Source organism: Chanodichthys erythropterus, chromosome 12, assembly GCF_024489055.1.
Source record: "Chanodichthys erythropterus isolate Z2021 chromosome 12, ASM2448905v1, whole genome shotgun sequence".
NCBI lineage: Eukaryota > Metazoa > Chordata > Actinopteri > Cypriniformes > Xenocyprididae > Chanodichthys > Chanodichthys erythropterus.
The window spans coordinates 39,050,351-39,069,836 of NC_090232.1; the positions used below are offsets into that span (position 1 = coordinate 39,050,351).

The 19,486-nt window shown below is 37.2% G+C and overlaps 1 protein-coding gene across 2 annotated transcripts in view; it reads right to left on the minus strand.

Moving 5' to 3' along the window:
• Nucleotides 1-1,028: 1,028 nt before the first annotated feature.
• neurl1aa (neuralized E3 ubiquitin protein ligase 1Aa) overlaps nt 1,029-19,486 on the minus strand; it is an 88,174-nt gene continuing 69,716 nt past the window's right edge. For both annotated transcript variants that reach the window (XM_067404816.1, XM_067404817.1), the window contains exons 4-6: nt 11,264-11,959; nt 5,925-6,074; nt 1,029-5,685 (exon numbers count right to left, since the gene is read on the minus strand). In XM_067404816.1, the coding sequence (XP_067260917.1) occupies nt 5,444-5,685; nt 5,925-6,074; nt 11,264-11,959 (1,088 nt within the window). In that variant the 3' untranslated portion in view covers nt 1,029-5,443. The remainder of the gene's footprint in view (nt 5,686-5,924; nt 6,075-11,263; nt 11,960-19,486) is intronic.

Genomic DNA, 19,486 nt, shown 5'->3' on the forward strand with positions numbered 1-19,486 from the left:
CCCTTTAAATGCTTACGCTCCCCGCCCACGGAGCTCGCGCTTGCCTTTAACAGCATAAACAAAGTTTGTATCGTATACTGTTATATTGTTTACATTTGATTCTGAATGGATTTGAGGCTATGCTCCGTGGCTAACGGCTAATGCTACACTGTTGGAGAGAATTATAAAGAATGAAGTTGTGTTTATGAATTATACAGACTGAAAGTGTTTAAAAATGAAAATAGCGACGGCTCTTGTCTCTGTGAATACATTAAGAAACGATGGTAACTTTAACCACATTTAACAGTAAATTAGCAACATGCTAACGAAACATTTAGAAAGACAATTTACAAATATCACTAAAAATATCATGTTATCATGGATCATGTCAGTTATTATTGCTCCATCTGCCATTTTTCGCTGTTGTTCTTGTTTGCTTACCTAGTCTGATGATTTAGCTGTGCACATCCAGACGTTAATACTGGCTGCCCTTGTGTAATGCCTCGATCATGGGCTGACATATGCAAATATTGGGGGCGTACATATTAATGATCCTGACTGTTATGTAACAGTCGGTGTTACTTTGAGATTCGCCTGTTCTTCAGAGATCTTTTAAACAAATGAGATTTATATAAGAAGGAGGAAACAATGGAGTTTGAGACTCACTGCATGTCATTTCCATGTACTGAACTCTTGTTATTTAACTATGCCGAGATAAATTCAATTTTTCATTCGAGGGCACCTTTAAATTATAATTACAAAATATTTCCATAAGAATGCTAAATTTGATCATTCAATCAATGTCAGTCATTTTTAAAGACCAAGGAGAGGGAGTTGTCATGATGAAACCTCCAAACATTTGGTATCCCTGAAAAGCCCAGACTGTGGATGAAACGTATGTTTTCAGAGAAATTTGTTAAAATATATGTCCAGTGGACAAAAGTCTATACTTGGGTCTCAGTAGTATAAATAATTAATTATGTTTTAACATATATTTGAACTAAGACGGCACAGAATAAACACACCACTTGCTGAAATGCATCTGCAAAGTTTATTGACACAGTCATCTTTGACTCAGACAAAACAAAGCTTAAACTGATCACAAACATTAAGAAGAAAAAAAAATCTGAACATGGGTTTGAGTCAAAAATTGAATGCCACAATAAGCCGAGCCATTTCTTGTGACTAAATCACTACTAACCTCATGGACTCTATGAATCAATGATTCATTTAACACAGCCCTTGAATAAACCCTGGGAATAGGGAATCATACTTTTTTGAATCAATATTAGTTTGGTCCCACTGTTCACCAATGGGTAATGAGTGAACGAAACACACTGGTCATAAATGCCGAACAGGACACAGCAATATAGGATAAAGAAAAGCAATTCCGATCTTTTTGTTTTTTTTAAACATGTATATATATAAGATAAAAAAAAGTCTTCTGTCATCATCACTATTGAAAAAATATTCAGATTTGATCAGTATTATTTAAGGTTGGGGTAATAATTTATGCAATCCCTGATCCCATTTGTGGTTACTTCACAAAACATCAAAGACTTTTTTTTTGTTGCTCTGAAACAGAATTATTGGCCAATGTGCGAATATGGCTGTTTTCGTTATATCTAACTTTCTTTGATTTAAAAAATAATTCCAAAAGAGGAAAACTAAATAAGGAAAATTACATTTACCACAGAATCTGCAACACACATCATACTCTACGCGTGGTAAATAAAGTACATTACAGGGTCGACAACAATCAAAATCAAATCCAATGGTGCCGCGTCTGTAAGGACTGCATGTCCCTCTGTAGATCCTCAGAAAAACAATGTGTGAGTAGCGCAAATGGAAAATAAATATCCCATTCGATTTCATACAAGCATTAAATGATAGAAATGTGGGGTAAGATTAGTACACTTGTTCAAACAGGATTAGCTTCAATTTGTCCAAATATCAACATAAAAATGATGTCCAAAAAAAAAAACAACAACCTACAATCAAATTTTATAAAGTGACAGAAACACAAAGATTGCCCTTATATTACACCCTAAACTGTGCAAAAGACACCATTAGAGAAATACAAAACTAGGGAAAAATAAATTTGGGGGAATATTGATCTTAAAAAGCGACTGAAATTTACAGAAAAAAGTGCCGTTTTTGTTTTTGTTTGTTTGTTTTAAATAAAAACTTCAGTCAATTTTCTCAAGTTTTCCAAAAATCTTAACAAAAGATCTCAACAGAAATATTAGGCCTCCAGGACATTTTCAGAACCGCATGAACTTTAATCAAGTTCAGACCAGTAAAATTTCACCATAGACACCTCAGAACAAAATGTATTGCCAATGAAATCATAAAACACCTGATATAAAAGGGAGTGTACATAATCTTAAGTTTATCCTGCGCTCCCAACAAAAAGTTGGTTGTGATTGTTTACTGCTAAGCCCCTGATTTGTGTACTGTTCAGTATAGCTTGAATACAAGAAAGCCAGCACAAAATTCAAGAAATACATTGCTGTATAAACCACAGAGGATTGACAAGCAAACTATACAATCATAAATTTCGGTCCAATAATTCAAAAAGAGAAAAATAAAATAATTAAAACAAAGCGCTATAGCAACACCTCAGATACAGCTATTCTAATAGATTCCTCTAATTAACATAAATTAACATTCAAAAGTGAATCACCACTTCAAACAATAGAGTAAAACTCTTTAAGAGAATATCCCGTCAAGAGTGACAGGGTATTTTCTCGACACGGAGTTAGCATTGCCTGTAGGAGAGCTGGCTAATACTAATAATAGCAGCATGAATTTAAGCGCCAGTCATCACGAATGCTTTACACAAGCTAACTGGCTAGTTATGAACAATATTAACCTGCAGTCCATTGTAGTTCACTGATATTTCTCTTGAGCTGCTTTAACATCCACACGCACACACAAATGCACATAATTGTGTCCTCATTTGCCATAAATTGCAAAATGTGATCTGGATTTCTGAAAAGCACTGCATGAGGCCTGGTTCCACAGACAGGGCTTAGATTAAGCCTTAGTTTTAAGTATCTTTTATAAACATGCCTTAGAAAAAACATTACTAGTGTGCATCTTGAGACAAAACAATGGCACCGACATATTATAAGATATGCCAGTGCAAGTTGCTTTCAGTTAAAACAGCTCAAACACAAATTTTAGTCGAAGACCAGGCTTAAGCCTTGTCTGTGAAACCAGGGGGTGAGTCCAGAATTTAATGTGGATCATGGGATAAGTGATGTTCATAGGAGATCTATAACCAAAGATCGAAAATTAAGATATCTAACCTTCCCAATCTCATAAAAACATGGTCATGCCACATTTCTAAATTGTTCAAGATCATTAACCTTTTCCCCGCCGTTAACGGAATTTTCCGGCTTTCTGTATTTTGACTGTTATATGGAAGGGGGCGCTATTACACATTTTCTGAAAGAGTAGAGAATCTCCGGATCAAAACACAGGCAAAAAAGAAGCAGGAACAAAAGATAGAAGCATTGCTTATGCTTTTTGTTCAAAACGTTGTTTTTTTTTTATGAAACTTACCCAAATTGAAACTTTTTTCTTTCTTTTGATATATTGCATATTTAGATATTCAAACAAAATATTCTGGGGACCATGAAATTTTTGTGAAAACAATTTTAAAAAAAACGCTGGCGGGGAAATTGTTAGGAAGTTTTGCATAAAGAAAACAAGCTTATTATAAAAATGAATATATTTTTGCAGTGTAATTTTTCATGACAGTTGGGGCGTAATATGACACAGACACGTTCTTAACAGCTTTCGGTTCACCTTTAAGGATAGAGGTTCTTCAGATATCAGGATATCAGGTTCAAAATGAGATAAAATTCACCTCTCAGTGACAATCCTAGATGTTCTCCTGTTTCCTGGAACATTCCCAGTCAACTATATCTTACAGCAGCAGGACTTTCTATATAATTATCCTTCAATAACCTCAAGAACATGTTTGTAAAGGTCTAAAAGAGTAATCTACTGTCAAATGTTACTTTTAACATCAATGTGGCTTTGGGGGGGCAAGATGAGCCAGACTTATGGCTTTTTTTCACCAGTTTTCTTGACATATTCCATTTGAATCAGTTTGTTATTTCATCAGTGGCCTACGCTCACTATTATCCCCATCCACACCATTTTTGGCCTACAGAAACTGTCAGCTCTGGGGGGATGGGAGAAATATGGATTAACTGTGCAAATCAAATATCCTCTGACCACAAATGACTCTTTCATTGGTTAATGCCTCAAGGCTGTTTTCCTTCTTCCTAGATTTTGCTCTCCATGGCAACATTGCAATTGCTTTTACAGAAAACCCAAAGCTTGCGTGTTCGCAGTCGAGAACAAGTTCACAGTAAATCAAGGTTTGATTAGGCCAACATGTTTTAGGGTCGTGGGGTGAGGTGCTCTATTTTAACCGCACTTCTCTGTGGCAATTACACTTCCTAGCACCGTTGGATGAATTAAAATATCCAATATTAGTCTTCTTTTGTCCAGAAATGAGTTGTTATATAACAATCTGCCACATGACTCATTGGTTAATCATTCCTGTGTATTGTTATAACAAATTATTTCTCTTTAACTCCATCACAACGTCCTGCTTGTTGAACACACGCATAAGCAAAATTATAGCAGACCATTAGCTGATTTTACCTGCTACCTACCAAAGCTTCAGATTACATTACGAAACACATGATCAAATAGTCATCAATGCACAAAGACCTCCAGATCAGCTCACTTCAGAGCACATAATAAGGACAAGCTGTCGGTTACACAACTAGCATGAAATGGTGAGGTATGAAAAAAAAAAAGAAGCACTGTACCTTTATATCTGTATTCCTATCTCTGTCTCAGCCCAGCACAGACAAAAATTGTGAAACACTGAGACATTTTTGTACGAATTTCATCAGTGAAAGTGCCTTAGCTGGTCTGACTAGCTCTGAGGACAGCAGAAGAAAAAGTAAGAGACTGTAACACTCTATTGAATATGATTCCAGCTTTTAAGGATATTCAGCGATGCTATGAATGAGATTACTGCAGTCTATTATGGCTCACAGAGAGGGTAAAAGAAATGGGAGATGTGCAACCTTGAATCTCCTGTATCACCTGAAATGTCCTGAATTCAATGAGATACTGTCTATGATTTTTGTCTTACATCGGTTGAAAAGCCAGATGCTCCTGAGGATCAGCAACATCACTGGTTACCATAGCAACAGAGACTTGAGCATGAAATACAAAAGACCTTTGCGAATGGATGCCTGAGCCTTGAAGGTTCAAGGGTTCAAAAGTCATCGCCATGGGAACGGAGACCCATGCAGTGCCAGAGAAAGTCCCTGAACTGTGACACCAACCCTCTCTTGAAACAGAGATCTATTAGAGATCCTTAATGGCCCTTATGTGACATGGGGTTTGGGGGGGTAACAGGGCCCCCCTAAGTGCTCCGGTAGGTCTTTATAATGTCTTTGATAGCTCTCCTACAGATAGGACAGCTAGCGTTGGCCATTTTTTTGAGGCGGAGGCCGCAGGTGTAGCAGAGACACATGTGTCCACAGGCGTAGATGACGGTGTCCACTGTGTTTTCATAGCAGATAGAGCACTCATCCAGCCATGAGCCTGAGGATGATGGGAAAGTGGGTGATTTGGGGAGACTGACGGGTGAGTTGGGTGTCGTTCCTGTGACAGAGAAAGACAGGAAAGTAAGTGATTACCATGTATATACATTTATAATTGAAGTAGTTGCTCCAGGCGCAATTGAGCCATAAAATTGGTCTATATGAATTGTGCACTATAATCCAAGTCTTCTGAAGCTATAAGAAAGCTTTGGGTGGGAACATACAATGCAATTTTTTATCATAATATTTAGAATTAACAATTTTGAAATATTATAAATATATATGGAAAAACAAGCAGACCTTCAGTGGAGCTGCAGAAGGCAGCAGGACAGCCGCGTTCGTTTAAACTGGGCTCTGGGCTTCCACCACACAGGCCTGAGGGGGAGAGGGGCGAGGCGGAGGGCGAGCCGGGACTGGACGGGTCACGAGCATCACCCAAGAAAGTAGAGCCTGAATATGAACATAGTAGATATGAGCAGGTGACAGACTGTTTAATATGATTCCTTTCAGTTCAACAAACAATGGATTCTGCACACACACACACAAAAAAAAAATTTCATGGCACAAACATTCCACACTTCACTCATTAGATCTTTCCCTGAAGCCGTAATTGTCACAACCCTGTAATTTAAAATACAACTTTGTACCTGCAGACCTGTGCTTTCTGACTTCCAGATATTGTGTAAAACCAATTGGATTGGAGATTAAAAAATTACATTTTTTTATTTTTTTTGTGTGTGATATACATCACATAGTCAGTGAACAGTGGGTTTACCGCCTCAGACTGAAACACTTTTTTTTGGGTGCAAACCATATGAGACACTAAGCTGTAGCCTATATCAGAAACTTATCAAGTAAGCTGTTATTGAAACGGTGTCACCCTTTTCGCAGAACTACATAATACATACTGTAATACTGCACAGGTGCTGCATTTGTAGATGCTATTGGGGGTGTTTGCTTCACTAGTCTCAGTACATTGTTCTGGCTGCTGGAGCTCAGGACGGAATCTGAATCTGACACCTTTAAAGACCATGCTGGCCTGAGATTCGTTAACAGATCTGACACCCAGGCGACCAAAACAATAGAATAGAACAATCATTTGGAGCAGTTATTGACTTATTCACTGAACCGCAAATAAATTCAGCCTATTTACTGATTGGTTGTTCATATAACAAATGATACATACTGTATCGTTTTTTTTGTATTAAATCGTACTTTAATATGAAGAAACATTAAAATCTGTTGATAAGGATTGTTTTAGAGTATATATGAGTGTATATGAACAATTATTGGAGGGTTGGTGGTCTGTTCTAATAGAATGGTTAAAAGAATCATTTAAAAAGTCATACATTGGAATATGAATCTGAACCAGACTCAATTTCCATCCCTAATAGTGTCCATGGTAGGATTTCAGGGCATTTTAATGTAGTCTTTAGAGCTTAGACTGAATTCAGTTGAACTGACCTCATTTCTTGTACGCTGGATCTTCTGATATATATGTGTGTATATGAGAGGGAGAATTGGCTGAACTAAAACTAAGCTGACCAAAAACCCATGAATGCACTCTCTCTGAGGTTAGTCTATATATCTGTGTGTGTTGGTGTGCATTTACTCTGGATGAGATCGATGACAGTATTAGAGTTAATAATAATAATGGGATTCCCCAAGGTTCTGTCTTAGGTCCGTGTGTCTTCTTTGCTCGTATGTTTGCATACAGTACGTAAGTCCTACAGTGTGATCCTCTATTGAGATGGAGTCAGGGTGAGGGGTTATATATGGGATGGGGTCCACTGAGCATGATCCTTTGTGAGCCTGACATGCCATTCCAGCTTCCTGTCATTCCACACATAGACGCATCATAAATCCCCTTCACTAGGCCTCAGCAACTGGCCCTGGATGACAAGGGCCAGGCCTCTTCAACAGCATCTCTACTAGATTAACAGAGACACAAGAACAGCTGAGTCTCTCTAACCTCCACCCGTAGAGGGAGAGACTTCAAAAAACCTATTAGAGAAAGTCAGCCCTCTTTAAAGCCCTTTGCCATGTGTAAAATGAGCACTATGTGTCAACATGGCAGAAAGTCTTTTCTATATTTTGAATACCAAAGAGGTACTGACTAAACCAGCTTGCGTGGTATAAACAGTCGCATCATTCATCTGTCAAATAGTTCAGTTTATTCACAGTAAAGGTGTGAGCTGCATATGTCTTCACATATGTTCTACATTAGGGGTCTCGAACTGAAATTACTGAGGGCAGTGCACTGCATTCAGTATAGAAGTGGTTTGGTAGAGAAAAATGAACAGACCTTAATTACCTTAATCACATTCACACTGATTCCAGAACAAGTATATTTCATATACCACTGATTTGAAACAAAAGATTTGTAAAGCTTCATGAAGCAGTGTTTTGAAATCGCCCATCACTAGATATTGTTAAATAAAGTCATTATTTTGTTTTTCGGCACGCAAAAAGTATTCTCTTCGCTTCATAATATTACGGTTGAACCACTGTAGGCACATGATCTTTTTTAGTACCTTTCTGGGCATCTGAATGTGTTAACTATCTTGCTGGCAATGGAGGCCTCACTGAGCCATCGGATTTTATCAAAAATATCTTAATTTGTGTTCCGAAGATGAACGAAGGTTTTACGGGTGTGGAACCACATGATGGTGAACTAACCCTTTAAGCATAGTTTTATGATAACCATTGTCTATGGGAACACAGCAGTTGCTACTTTCAAATCTCTAGTATCCTTCTGCTGTCTGTTGTTTTTTTTTTTTTTTTTTTCAAAACCAATGCTATATGGATTAATATTTACACAGAACCTAAAACCTAAGATTACATAAAACTATTCTTTTGCAGCCTTGCAAGCTCTGGTATTTCATTCAGATTTCCTCATATTTCATGTCTTTTATTCTATATTCCTGCTGCCATTACTGTTGAATAAGCACAATGAAACAATTTTCTAACAACTACATTTTTATTACAATGACGTTTTGAACCTTGAATCTTGAAAGAACAAAAACATTATGCTAAGAGGGGAAATTGGAATGCGAAATGGAGAGAAGAGATGTAAACGAGAGAAATGTTCTCAAATGAATGCTCTCAAATGAAGTGTGAATCGCCCACTCTCCTCTTCACGTTCTCATTTTCTTTTCTTCACTGCATGCTAATGAGATGGGGTGAGTGCGTTGGTGCAGCGTGGAGAGGGAGGGGAATGTGCTTCCAGCGACACAGACATCTTGGAGAGTGCATACAAAGCTAACAGGGGTCATACCCCTCCCACACATACTCCTGTAATACTTCCTGACTTTAGCTGTCTATGTGGATATACAGTACTTTTTTTAGTTCAAACTTTACTGAGAGTGTGTCTGTGTCACAGGTGTGTGGGTGAGACCTGGAGCACTGTCTGGTGTTCTGAAAGGTTACTGGAGTGCTTCTGAATTGTTTATCTATCAACAAAAATGAAGTGATTCAAATCAAATGAACAAATTTGAAATGAAATTGAAATTAATATGTCGATACCCACAATAGCAACAGCACAGTTTTATAAAGTTCTTTAATTGTATATATTACAATCTTTTAAAGATTATTATGGGCCAAGCCCTGAAAGTGCATACTAGGCACCTATTGTATCCGCTGATGTTCTTATCTTTACGGGCCAAGCATTGAAGGTCCATAGACACCTACTGTAATTGTTAGTGTTCCTATTCTTCTTCTTCTTCTGCTCTTGAAGTCTATGGAAGCCCATAGAACCGCTTGCAGGCAAATTATGAAATTTGGCACACAGATAGAGGACAGTCTGAACATTAACTCCAGCAATTTTGGAGTCTCTCACTCAATTGCTCTATTGCCACCAACTGTCCAAATTTGCAGTTGCATTTGTGCTAATAACTTTTAAACTGTAAGGGCTAGAAACAAAATGATTTTTTCCTCTGATTCGAATTGATTGATTGTTCTCGCCATTTTGACGGTTCGTTCAATTTTCACCAAAATTGGCTCAGATCATCTTCAGACCAAGCTGGCAATAAGATATTAAAAGCTTTTTGATAAACTTAACCATTCTCGAAAAACACACAAACGAATTAGATGAAAATGGACGTGAGGCTTTATCTCCGCAACGCGTTAACATATTAAGACAAGTCTTGGTATATCATCACAAGCATGACCTGAGACGATATGCAGCATTTCCGAAATGCTGCATATCGTCTCAGGTCATGCTTGTGATGATATACCAAGACCAGCACCACCTACTGGTCAGGAGATATGAAAAATATCTTTTTTGCTTAGAACTTCTGAAGGGTTAGCCCAAAAATCATAAATGTTTTGTTAGATTTGGGGCAACATGCCGATACGAATGATATCTACTTTTCCCATTTTGGGCATTGCCCATTTTGAATTTTAAGTAAAATGCTGTATTTTATAAACGCATTAGCATATCGTTATGAAAATTAGTATGGGTCATTGGCACTATGCCCAGATGTAATCTGAAAATTTTGGGGTCGAGAAAAAAAAAGAGACATGCTTATAACATTGGATGTGGCTGATGTATTTTCACGGGAGTCATCTCTTTAGATTCCTGAATACTCGCAGAGTCCAACGATACCAAACATGCTACATTTCGCCTAATGATTTGTCTGACGTTGTGGTTTAGCATTTAAAAAACTTTCGTGAATATCTTCGAAACTGCTATTCCGATGGAGACGAAACCACCGTAAGAAAAGACTAAATGCTTGAGATCAAATGTCAAAATTTTGTAAGTGGCAAAAAAAATGCACTCAAAGTCAGATGTGGGTAATTTATATCATAAATATAAATGTCTGTAACTCCTAAACGAAATTAGGTATTTTCAACAAATTTGCCACACAAAAAAGCAGTGGGACTGCACCACTTGGTGGTGCTATAATTGAACAAAATGTGAAATTGGTTCTTACTACAGTACCATTGGTCTGATTGACTTCAAAATTGCCATGCAGTGTCTTCGTCTCAGCTGCTATTGCCGTCATTTTAATTGCAAAACGACAAAAAAAAGATTCAAAGCTGTAACTCTCAAATGGTTTTGCATATTGACACCAAACTCTGTGTGTAATTGTTATGCCACATTGACAATAACACATCAATTCAGTGACAGCGCCACCTTTTGGTAAAATGTGACAAGCAATTAAATCATATAAAAAGTTATTGTTTTTATGTTTTTTTAACCATTTTGCCTAAAATTATGTAAAAATGTCTAAAATTGATCATTTTACAGTTGGTATTGATGCTCCATGCCATGTCTGTGTTGCTCCTCATTTTGCCTCTGTTGTGCTTGGCCCTAAGAATTGCTACTTGCAGTTATACTTATAAATGTATTTTTTAATAAAGTATATTGGAGCCCTCCTTGGGTAAAATATGTAACTATAAATAAAAGAAGGACAGGACTTGATATTACCCAAAATAATCGATTTGTGAAAAATGGCATTCCACACCTGAATGTGAGTTTTTATTCGTATTTTAAAAGCCAATTTCAGTTGGACTAAATGGGTAATTCTGGGTAATAAAAGCTTTAGTCCAACTGAATTCATACCAGTTTGTTTTGTGGAAGTCGGACTAACACATCTGGATAATGCAATGCATTGTAAAGGATTTTGTATGCTTACCTAGAATCCTCAGCTGTGTGACAGCACCATGCAGTCCAAAGAACATCCAGAGTGGTCGTGAGTTGTCCACACACACCTGCATCCCCACATTGGTGCCATTATGACTCAGAATTACTTCCCCTTCCTGTGTGACCAGGAAGCCCAGTATATCACCACTCTGCAAAGCAGTAGGCACCCTGCACACCGCCCAGAATTCCTTACGGTCAACCAGTGCTTCAGGATTGTAAGGAAGGTCACTCGGGCGAAGGACTGCTGGGTCACATGATGTCACACCGTATGAAAGAGAACCAGATCGAGCAGGGCTGGACTTAATGACTTTGATGAAGATGGTTTCGCCAATTCGCAGCGGGCGATCCGTGAAGACTAGTGTGCGTTCGTCACGGTTGTGTTCGGATCGTGCCACGGTCTGTTCATTAAGGGTTTTGATGTGGGCACCTCGGAGCTGGTGGAAGCGTAGATCACATTCCAAGGTGTGAGGAAGCAGTGAGGACTGCTGGGAGTTCATGGAATTTTGAGGAATGGGACAGGCAACAGGAGCGGGAGGGAGTCGAAGCCTGGCATCATCTTGTGGCAGGTTAAGATCGCAAAGACTGACGGACAGGCGGGAGGTGTCTACTTCACGCCGTAAAGAGGTGGATCCACGTACTGTGGTGAAGGATCGTGGGCGGAGAAGGTCTGGAGGGACGACTTCACTGTCTGTGGGACAGAGGTGAGATACAGAGTTTGTCAGATTAGCTATTTGTTTTATACAGTATGGCTTTGTCGATTATCTATAGGTTCAACTATTGAATAAACACTGGCCGATATCACAGTCTGAAAAAAGACAAAAAGATATATCCCGCCTAAGGTTGTTCAGCAGCGGTTCTCAACCTTTTTGACTTCAAGGACCCCCTGTTTCTAAGACAATATTTCAAGGCCCTCCTATCTAAACATATATGTCCCTCTGGTACCTCTGTTGTAATAAAAATGAATAAATTCAAAAACGTAATGTAAGTTTATTGTCATACATCTCTCTTTTTTTTTTTTATTAGAGTTTTACATATTAAGATTATTAATATAACTAAATTTAAATAATATTAAGACATATTGGGTCCCCCCTGGCTGTTTGCTGAGGCCCCCTAGTGGGCCACAGTCCCTTGCTTGAGAAACAAGCTTGAGTTTAAAGGGCTTTTCACACCGCGCTTAACCCCGGATTATCGTCGTTCTAAAAACCGCTTTCAACCCTGGATAAAGGAACGTTTCACACTTGTAATTTAGACCACTTTTTACCTGGGGTTATGAAACCCTGCTTTGGGCAGTCATGTATATAAACAGTCGTTTCTGTGTATGATAGGAAAAATGTAAAATGGCGATGGAAAATGCAATACCTTTATGGTTAATTCAGAAAAAAACTAGATAATATAGTCAGCACTGAGGATGCACGGTGCTAGAGCCTTTATGTAAACAGGTCATGTGCTGCGTTTGTCCAGTCAGTAACACTGACACCACAAATATGCAAATAACGATTTTAACCCAGGGTTTAGGAATGTGCAATGTGAAACGGCAGCTTATGAATACTACAGCTTAACTGTTAACCCTGGGTATAGCAGTGTGAAACTTGAATAAAGATAACCCAGGATTCCTTTTACCCAGGGTTTAGAATGACCAAGGGTTAACTATTTCAAGTGTGAAAAGCTCTTTAGAGGGTTTTCAGGCATTTGTCAACTAATCAGACTGGGAGAACAGCTGGGCAACCAGTTGAACACCAGTTTGACCAGGCTGGGAGACCAGCGAGGCCACTTCAAGCTTTTGTTTTTTTCTTTTGGCTTTTCAACTATTACCAAAAAATAAATGCTGCACAGGCTAATACAAGCATACAAAAAAATCTAACTCGAGACTTAGTTACTGTTCACATCTCTGGACAGTTAACGTACATGTAATGCATTACTATTTTACAAAAGAGCTAAAGTTGTTTCCAAAATGGCTGCCAGGGAGTGTCTCTTTACATTCTTTACCATTTATATCAGTTACTTAACCAGCTACCAGGAATAGAACTTTATAGTAATGTAATAGTAGGCTAGCATAGTACAGCAATCACAACATACCCACTGCTCCTCACCCGCCTGCCTAAAATAGCGTGAAATATGAATGAAATGCTGCGCTAGCAACATGCTATGCGTACACTAAATTAAATCCCCCATTCCTAGTAGCCTAAAATAGCATATTACAGTAGTTTAGAAGCAGGCTAGCTTAGCTTATCATAGCTCAGCACTCAAACAAGATGAAGACTGTCGTGCCTCCTTTTGTAACAGATAGCCCCACTGGAGTGTGCTCTGTATATAGACCTCATCTGTGCATTCGAAGACAGTCAGACCCCAGACAAAAATATTAGCACTAAAATTGGCTGCCAGTGCTAATTAGCTTGTTAAAATTAGCAGTTTTGCCATACCATTGTTAACTTTCTTTAAGAGAATGAGAACATTAGTAAACCTACTCAGTGAAATGAATTTTGAATGTATAGCTTAAACATCAGCATCAGAAATTAGCTTTTCCCCCCATATCCATATAAAAATATTTTACATATTTAAATAGTTTCATAATGTTATGTCATTCTACCCTGTGTAATATTTGTTTACAAACTGTATTGTGAAAAAATGACATCCTCACAGCATTGCTGTTGAAACATATGGTTAAACAGAGAAGGAAGCGACTTCAAGATGAAAAGAAGGTGGAGGTCAAGTAGTGTGATAGAGCAAGATAAAAAAGAAAGTGAGAGGCCTTGCCTCCAGAGGGTCAGAGGGTCTCTCACTCCTTCTGCCTATATTTCTCTTCCTGTGTCTGCCTCTATATATCGACATTGACCCACAGAGACTGTTGATTAGCTCTCGTCTCAGATAAACCCTCTTAGACCCAGTTACAGTGTGTGTGTGTGTGTGTGTGTGTGTGAGCGGCTCAGCAAAGAGCGAAAGAGACAGATCAAGAAAACGGTTCTTCAACCCTCTATATATAGCTCTATAAGGATGTAACTCATTTCCATCAGGATGAAAGATGGATAGTGGCTTACTTAAAGCTTAATCCCTAATATGCAAGGCTAACAGGTCAAGACTAATATTATTTCCTAATATGCAAGGCTAGAATGAAGCAATATCTGTGACACAATTGCTTTTCTTTCTAAATCTTTCAGAATAAGAGTCAACAAAGCCTTATTAACATGACTTTGGGGGGAAAATGATTACAGTATCATAAAAGCATTGAAATCCTTGCATAGTTCAGATAGGGTAAGTAAATAAAAGAGGGTTAAATGAAATACATTAGAATTGACTACAATAGTTTGGACGTGGGTGTAGGCTGAGCAAGGCTGTTATATAAAGTACAACTTTATGTAGCACACAAAAAGCAAGATCTCCATTGGTAATGATTTAAGGTTCACTTTTACTTGTGTTCCTTATGTTGGTTAGTGTTCATTGTCCTTTTATGTTATAACATTAATGTTAATGCATATATGTCCCTTTTATGTAAAGTATAACCTCCATTTTCTGATCATCCTAATTATGATCACAATGTCTGACTTGGATATTTATGAAAATAAGTTTTCCATTTAGCAGCTTTCTGAATCCCATAATCGGCTCTCAAATATTACATTGCTCTGAGATAAATGAATCTGTGTACATAGGCAGATTTTCTGTGTGCAAATCAAAAACTATGTTTTCAAATTAGTTGAAGTGCTGCATGAGGTGCTCTGAACTGCAAATCAGTGTCCCATCATATGACTTAATTTTCCTTATTGATCCTTTTAAAGACACTTTTCTGGGAGCTTCAAAGTGTCTTGAAAAGAGTGTCTGTGCTAATTAGTGAAATATTAAACACTCCTAAGGAGAGCGTGGGGATGGCCCAGGGGCACTAACTGTAACAGTTTTTTTTAAAGGCGAGATGGGGATCAATTTAAACTTTAAAGTCATTTATGGGAAAGAGGGGAAAAAAAAATCACTGGAGATAACAAAGAAATCATTAATATAAGAGCAGTATCAAATTCCTCCCAAATATTCTGGTGGCAAAACAAATTTTATATATATACAGTGGCATGAAAAAGTATGTGAACCCCTTGCAGAATCTGTGAAAATGAGAATTATTTTAATAAAATAAGAGGGATAATAAAAAATACATGTTATTTTTTGTTTAGTACTGTCTTGAGTAAGATATTTTACATAAAAGATGTTTCCATTTAGTTCACAAGACAAAACAATAGCTGAATTTATTAAAATAACCCCATTCATAAGTATGTGAACCATTGTTTCTCAATACTGTGTGTGGTTACCTGATGATCCACGACTGTTTTTATGTTTTGTGATGGTTGTTCATGAGTCTCTTGTTTGTCCTGAGCAGTTAAACTGAGCTCTGTTCTTCAGAAAAATCCTCCAGCTCCTGCAAATTCATCAGTTTTCAAGCATTTTTGCATATTTGAACCCTTTTCAGCAGTGACTGTATGATTTTGAGATTCATCTTTTCACACTGAGGACAACTGAGGGACTCAAACTCAACTATTAAAAAAGGTTCAAACATTCATTCGTGCTCCAGAAGGAAACACGATGCATTAAGAGCCGAGGGGTGAAAACTTTTGAATTCAACTATCAAGGTAAATTGTACTTAATTTTTCTTCCGGGAAACATGCAAGTGTCTTCTGTTGCTTCTGAAGGGCAGTACTAAATGAAAAACAATGATATTTAAACAAAATAAGAAAAAATGTGACATCTTCATCCTGTTAAAAAGTTTTCACACCCCGACTCTTAATGCATCGTGTTTCCTTCTGGAGCATCAGTGAATGTTTGAACCTTTTTTAATAGTTGAGTTTGAGTCCCTCAGTTGTCCTCAGTATGAAAACACAGATCTCAAAATCATACAGTATTGAGAATCAATGGTTCACATACTTATGAATGGGGTTATTTTAATAAATTCAGCTATTGTTTTGTCTTGTGAACTAAATGCAAACATCTTTTATGTAAAATATCTTACTCAGGACAGTACTAAACAAAAAATAACATGTATTTTTTATTATCCCTCTTATTTTATTAAAATAATTCTCATTTTCACAGATTCTGCAAGGGGTTCACATACTTTTTCATGCCACTGTATACCTTCTTTGCCTCATTTGAGTAAAAGAATAATTTACCCAATAACTAAAATGAAAATTATTTACTCGCCTCTGTTGATACAAGCCTATTCCTTTCTCCAGAAAAATGCTTTTGAAGAATGTTCAAGCTGCTCTTTCTCATTTAGCAAAAGTATATGGTAATCAGGTGCTGTCAAGCTCTTTGCCCTCTGTCGTAGCTCTCAAATCTTATTCTCAATTGCACATATTTAAACTTGCCACATAAAGGAATTGGCATTAATGATTTGGTGCCTTTTTATCCATCAGTAAGCTTCAAAGCTCCTGCAATGTAAAAAATAAATAAATAAATAAATAAAAATAATTGGTTTAACTTAAAGTTAGTTACCTGGTTGCCTTAACATTTTGAGTTCATTGAAATTAAAAATTTGAGTTAATACAATGAAGGCAATTGGTTTAATCAACAGAAACTCAAAATGTTATGTTATCTGAACCAAATTAATCATCAGTTGATTTGACAAAAGAAAAAAAAAAAAAATGTGATTACAAATCATGAAAATAATTGTTTACAGTGTGGTAACTGCCAGGTTTCATTTTATGAAATCCTGGTCTTTCTTTAGAATTTTTTTTAAATAAAATAAAAATTGTTGTTCTCAGATTCATAGGGGTTTGGACTGACATGAGGGTGAGTAAATGATGGCAGCATTTAATTTCTGGATGAACTAGCACTTTAAATGCACAATTAAAATCCACACACATCTGAACCCACCCAGTTGGATTGGGCAGAGAACCGGATAATGACATCACCACAGGGGGTCCGGCTGGAGTGTGTCTCTTAGATCAGGTTCATTAGAGTAAAGCCATGCTGTAAATAGGATTAATCCAGGCTTCAGTGGCCAACCTCCCTAGACCTGGAGGTACTGACGCAAACCTAAAATCTAGTTTGAACAGACATGACTCTTCTTTCTGGTCAAATCAAATAAGAGGGGAAAAAAAGAAGTGGACAGAGATATATACAAGCAATGAGTTTGACCCCTTTTTTGAGCAAAAATTGTATTGAATAGTTTTGGATGGATGCTATCCGGCTATTTTTATGATGTTCATCCCTGCCTCTCTCTCGCTATCTCATCCCTGTCTCTTCATGTTCCTATCTTTTTTCCCCATAGCTGTTCTCAATGTTAGTGGGATTATACTAAAATGGGATCTGTCTCAGGATTCTGACTGATAACAGATGTGCAAAATAGACACTTTCACACAGAAATGCATTGATATAATCATATTTACAGTGACAATGGCTAGATTCACACAGTCAGTGTTTAGGATTGATAATAATATTTCCTAACATGCCACTTGAATTGTCTTGCTCACAGTAGTGTTTTGATTACTGTCTGGATTAATGAATAACTAAAGTCAAGCCCCTTTTTTTGTTCTCATGATAGCAGTGAAAAATGCCTGCAAACATAGTGACTAAGATAAATATTAAAGATGACGATCATACAGGGTTTTTTATGGTTTTGATTTTTTCTTTTATTTTCAGAATGACAGTTCAATATTAGTTTTCACTATATCATTGTTAGGATTTAGTTTATTTTTAGTGTTTTGTAGTAGTAGTAGTATTGTAGTTTTAATATTTTATGACTGCCAAATTTACTGTGCCAGCTGGTATCATTAAAAAATATTTAACGCAATGAAATTACTCAAAATATTCTAGTTTCATTGCCATCTAATGGCCTGTTTAATCCAGTCGAGGCGAGTTGTAAGGGTTTCAAGTTTTTTAATATATTTAATATTCATTTGATAATATAATGTTTTCTTTTTGTTTCTGTGAACACAGTCTATGAGCATCAAATCTTGGCAGTTTGCAGAAGCACATAACATGGTCTATAGGACGCTGAGTTCTTGACTCTAGTTGTCAATGTGGTTTTTATATAGATGAGACACAAATTGTCTTTGTCAGTCATGACAGGACATCAGATAAAATTGGCTTAAATCTGTCTGCTCTGAACATTCATCAACAGACTCTTCAAAAGGATGCGTTAGAATGCCTGAAGCTTGCTTACAGTTTCCATGTGATATTCTCCATTTAAGCGAACAAGTGAGCACTAATTACTGAATGAACTTGCTGGCCACTCCAAGGAAGCACAGACATCAACTCCAGGGTTCGTGCATGCTCTGACTGGGAAGCATGGGAAGTGGTGAAAAGTAAGTTTTTAATGTTGTTTATGTCTATGTTCTGTTTTTAATATGCTTTAAGACAAACCATGTGCAAATTCATAAGTCAATACCATTTCTGAGTATTTCTCTTTAAACCTGGAGTGATCTAAAGGCAGTTTCAAAAACTCTGTTTGAAATCGCTGGTGTTTCTGATGTCACAAACTACCTTGTAACCAACCACGTCAATGTGCCAGCGGGCTTTAGCATATCATTAACTATCGCGCTCTGAAGTAGGCTAAGGGAGTCGTGTAACGTTAGCAATACATTATTAGCTGTTTGATAACATAGAGCAAAAGGCTAATCATATTAATTACTGTTATGTGTCCAACAATACAATTTGCAGAGTTTGTTCATATTGAAGGGACTTTCACCGCACTAGAGTGACACTGTTTGCGTCATTGAAAAAAATGAATCTGATTGCACGGTACAGTTTGGAGTTGACTCGAATCGCGACGGAGGGTGGACTGACCAGACTGATATATCTTGTAGAAGATATATCAGTCTGGCTTTGCCAGGCAAGTGGACTCGGAGTTACATTCACACTATTTTAAGGCATGAAGATTTTTTTTCACAGGAAAAAAACATTTAAAGGGTTAATTCACCCAAAAATGAAAATAATGTCATTTATTACTCACCCTTATGCCGTTCTGCACCCGTAAGACCTGCGTTAATTTTCAGAACACAAATTAAGATATTTTAGTTGAAATACGATGGCTCCGTGAGGCCTGCATAGCCAGAAATGCCATTTCCTCTCTCAAGATCCATTAATGTACTAAAAACATATTTAAATCAGTTCATGCGAGTACAGTGGTTCAATATTAATATTATAAAGCGACGAGAATATTTTTGGTGCACCAAAAAAACAAAATAACGACTTATTTAGTGATGGCTGATTTCAAAACACTGATTCAGGAAGCATCGGTTCA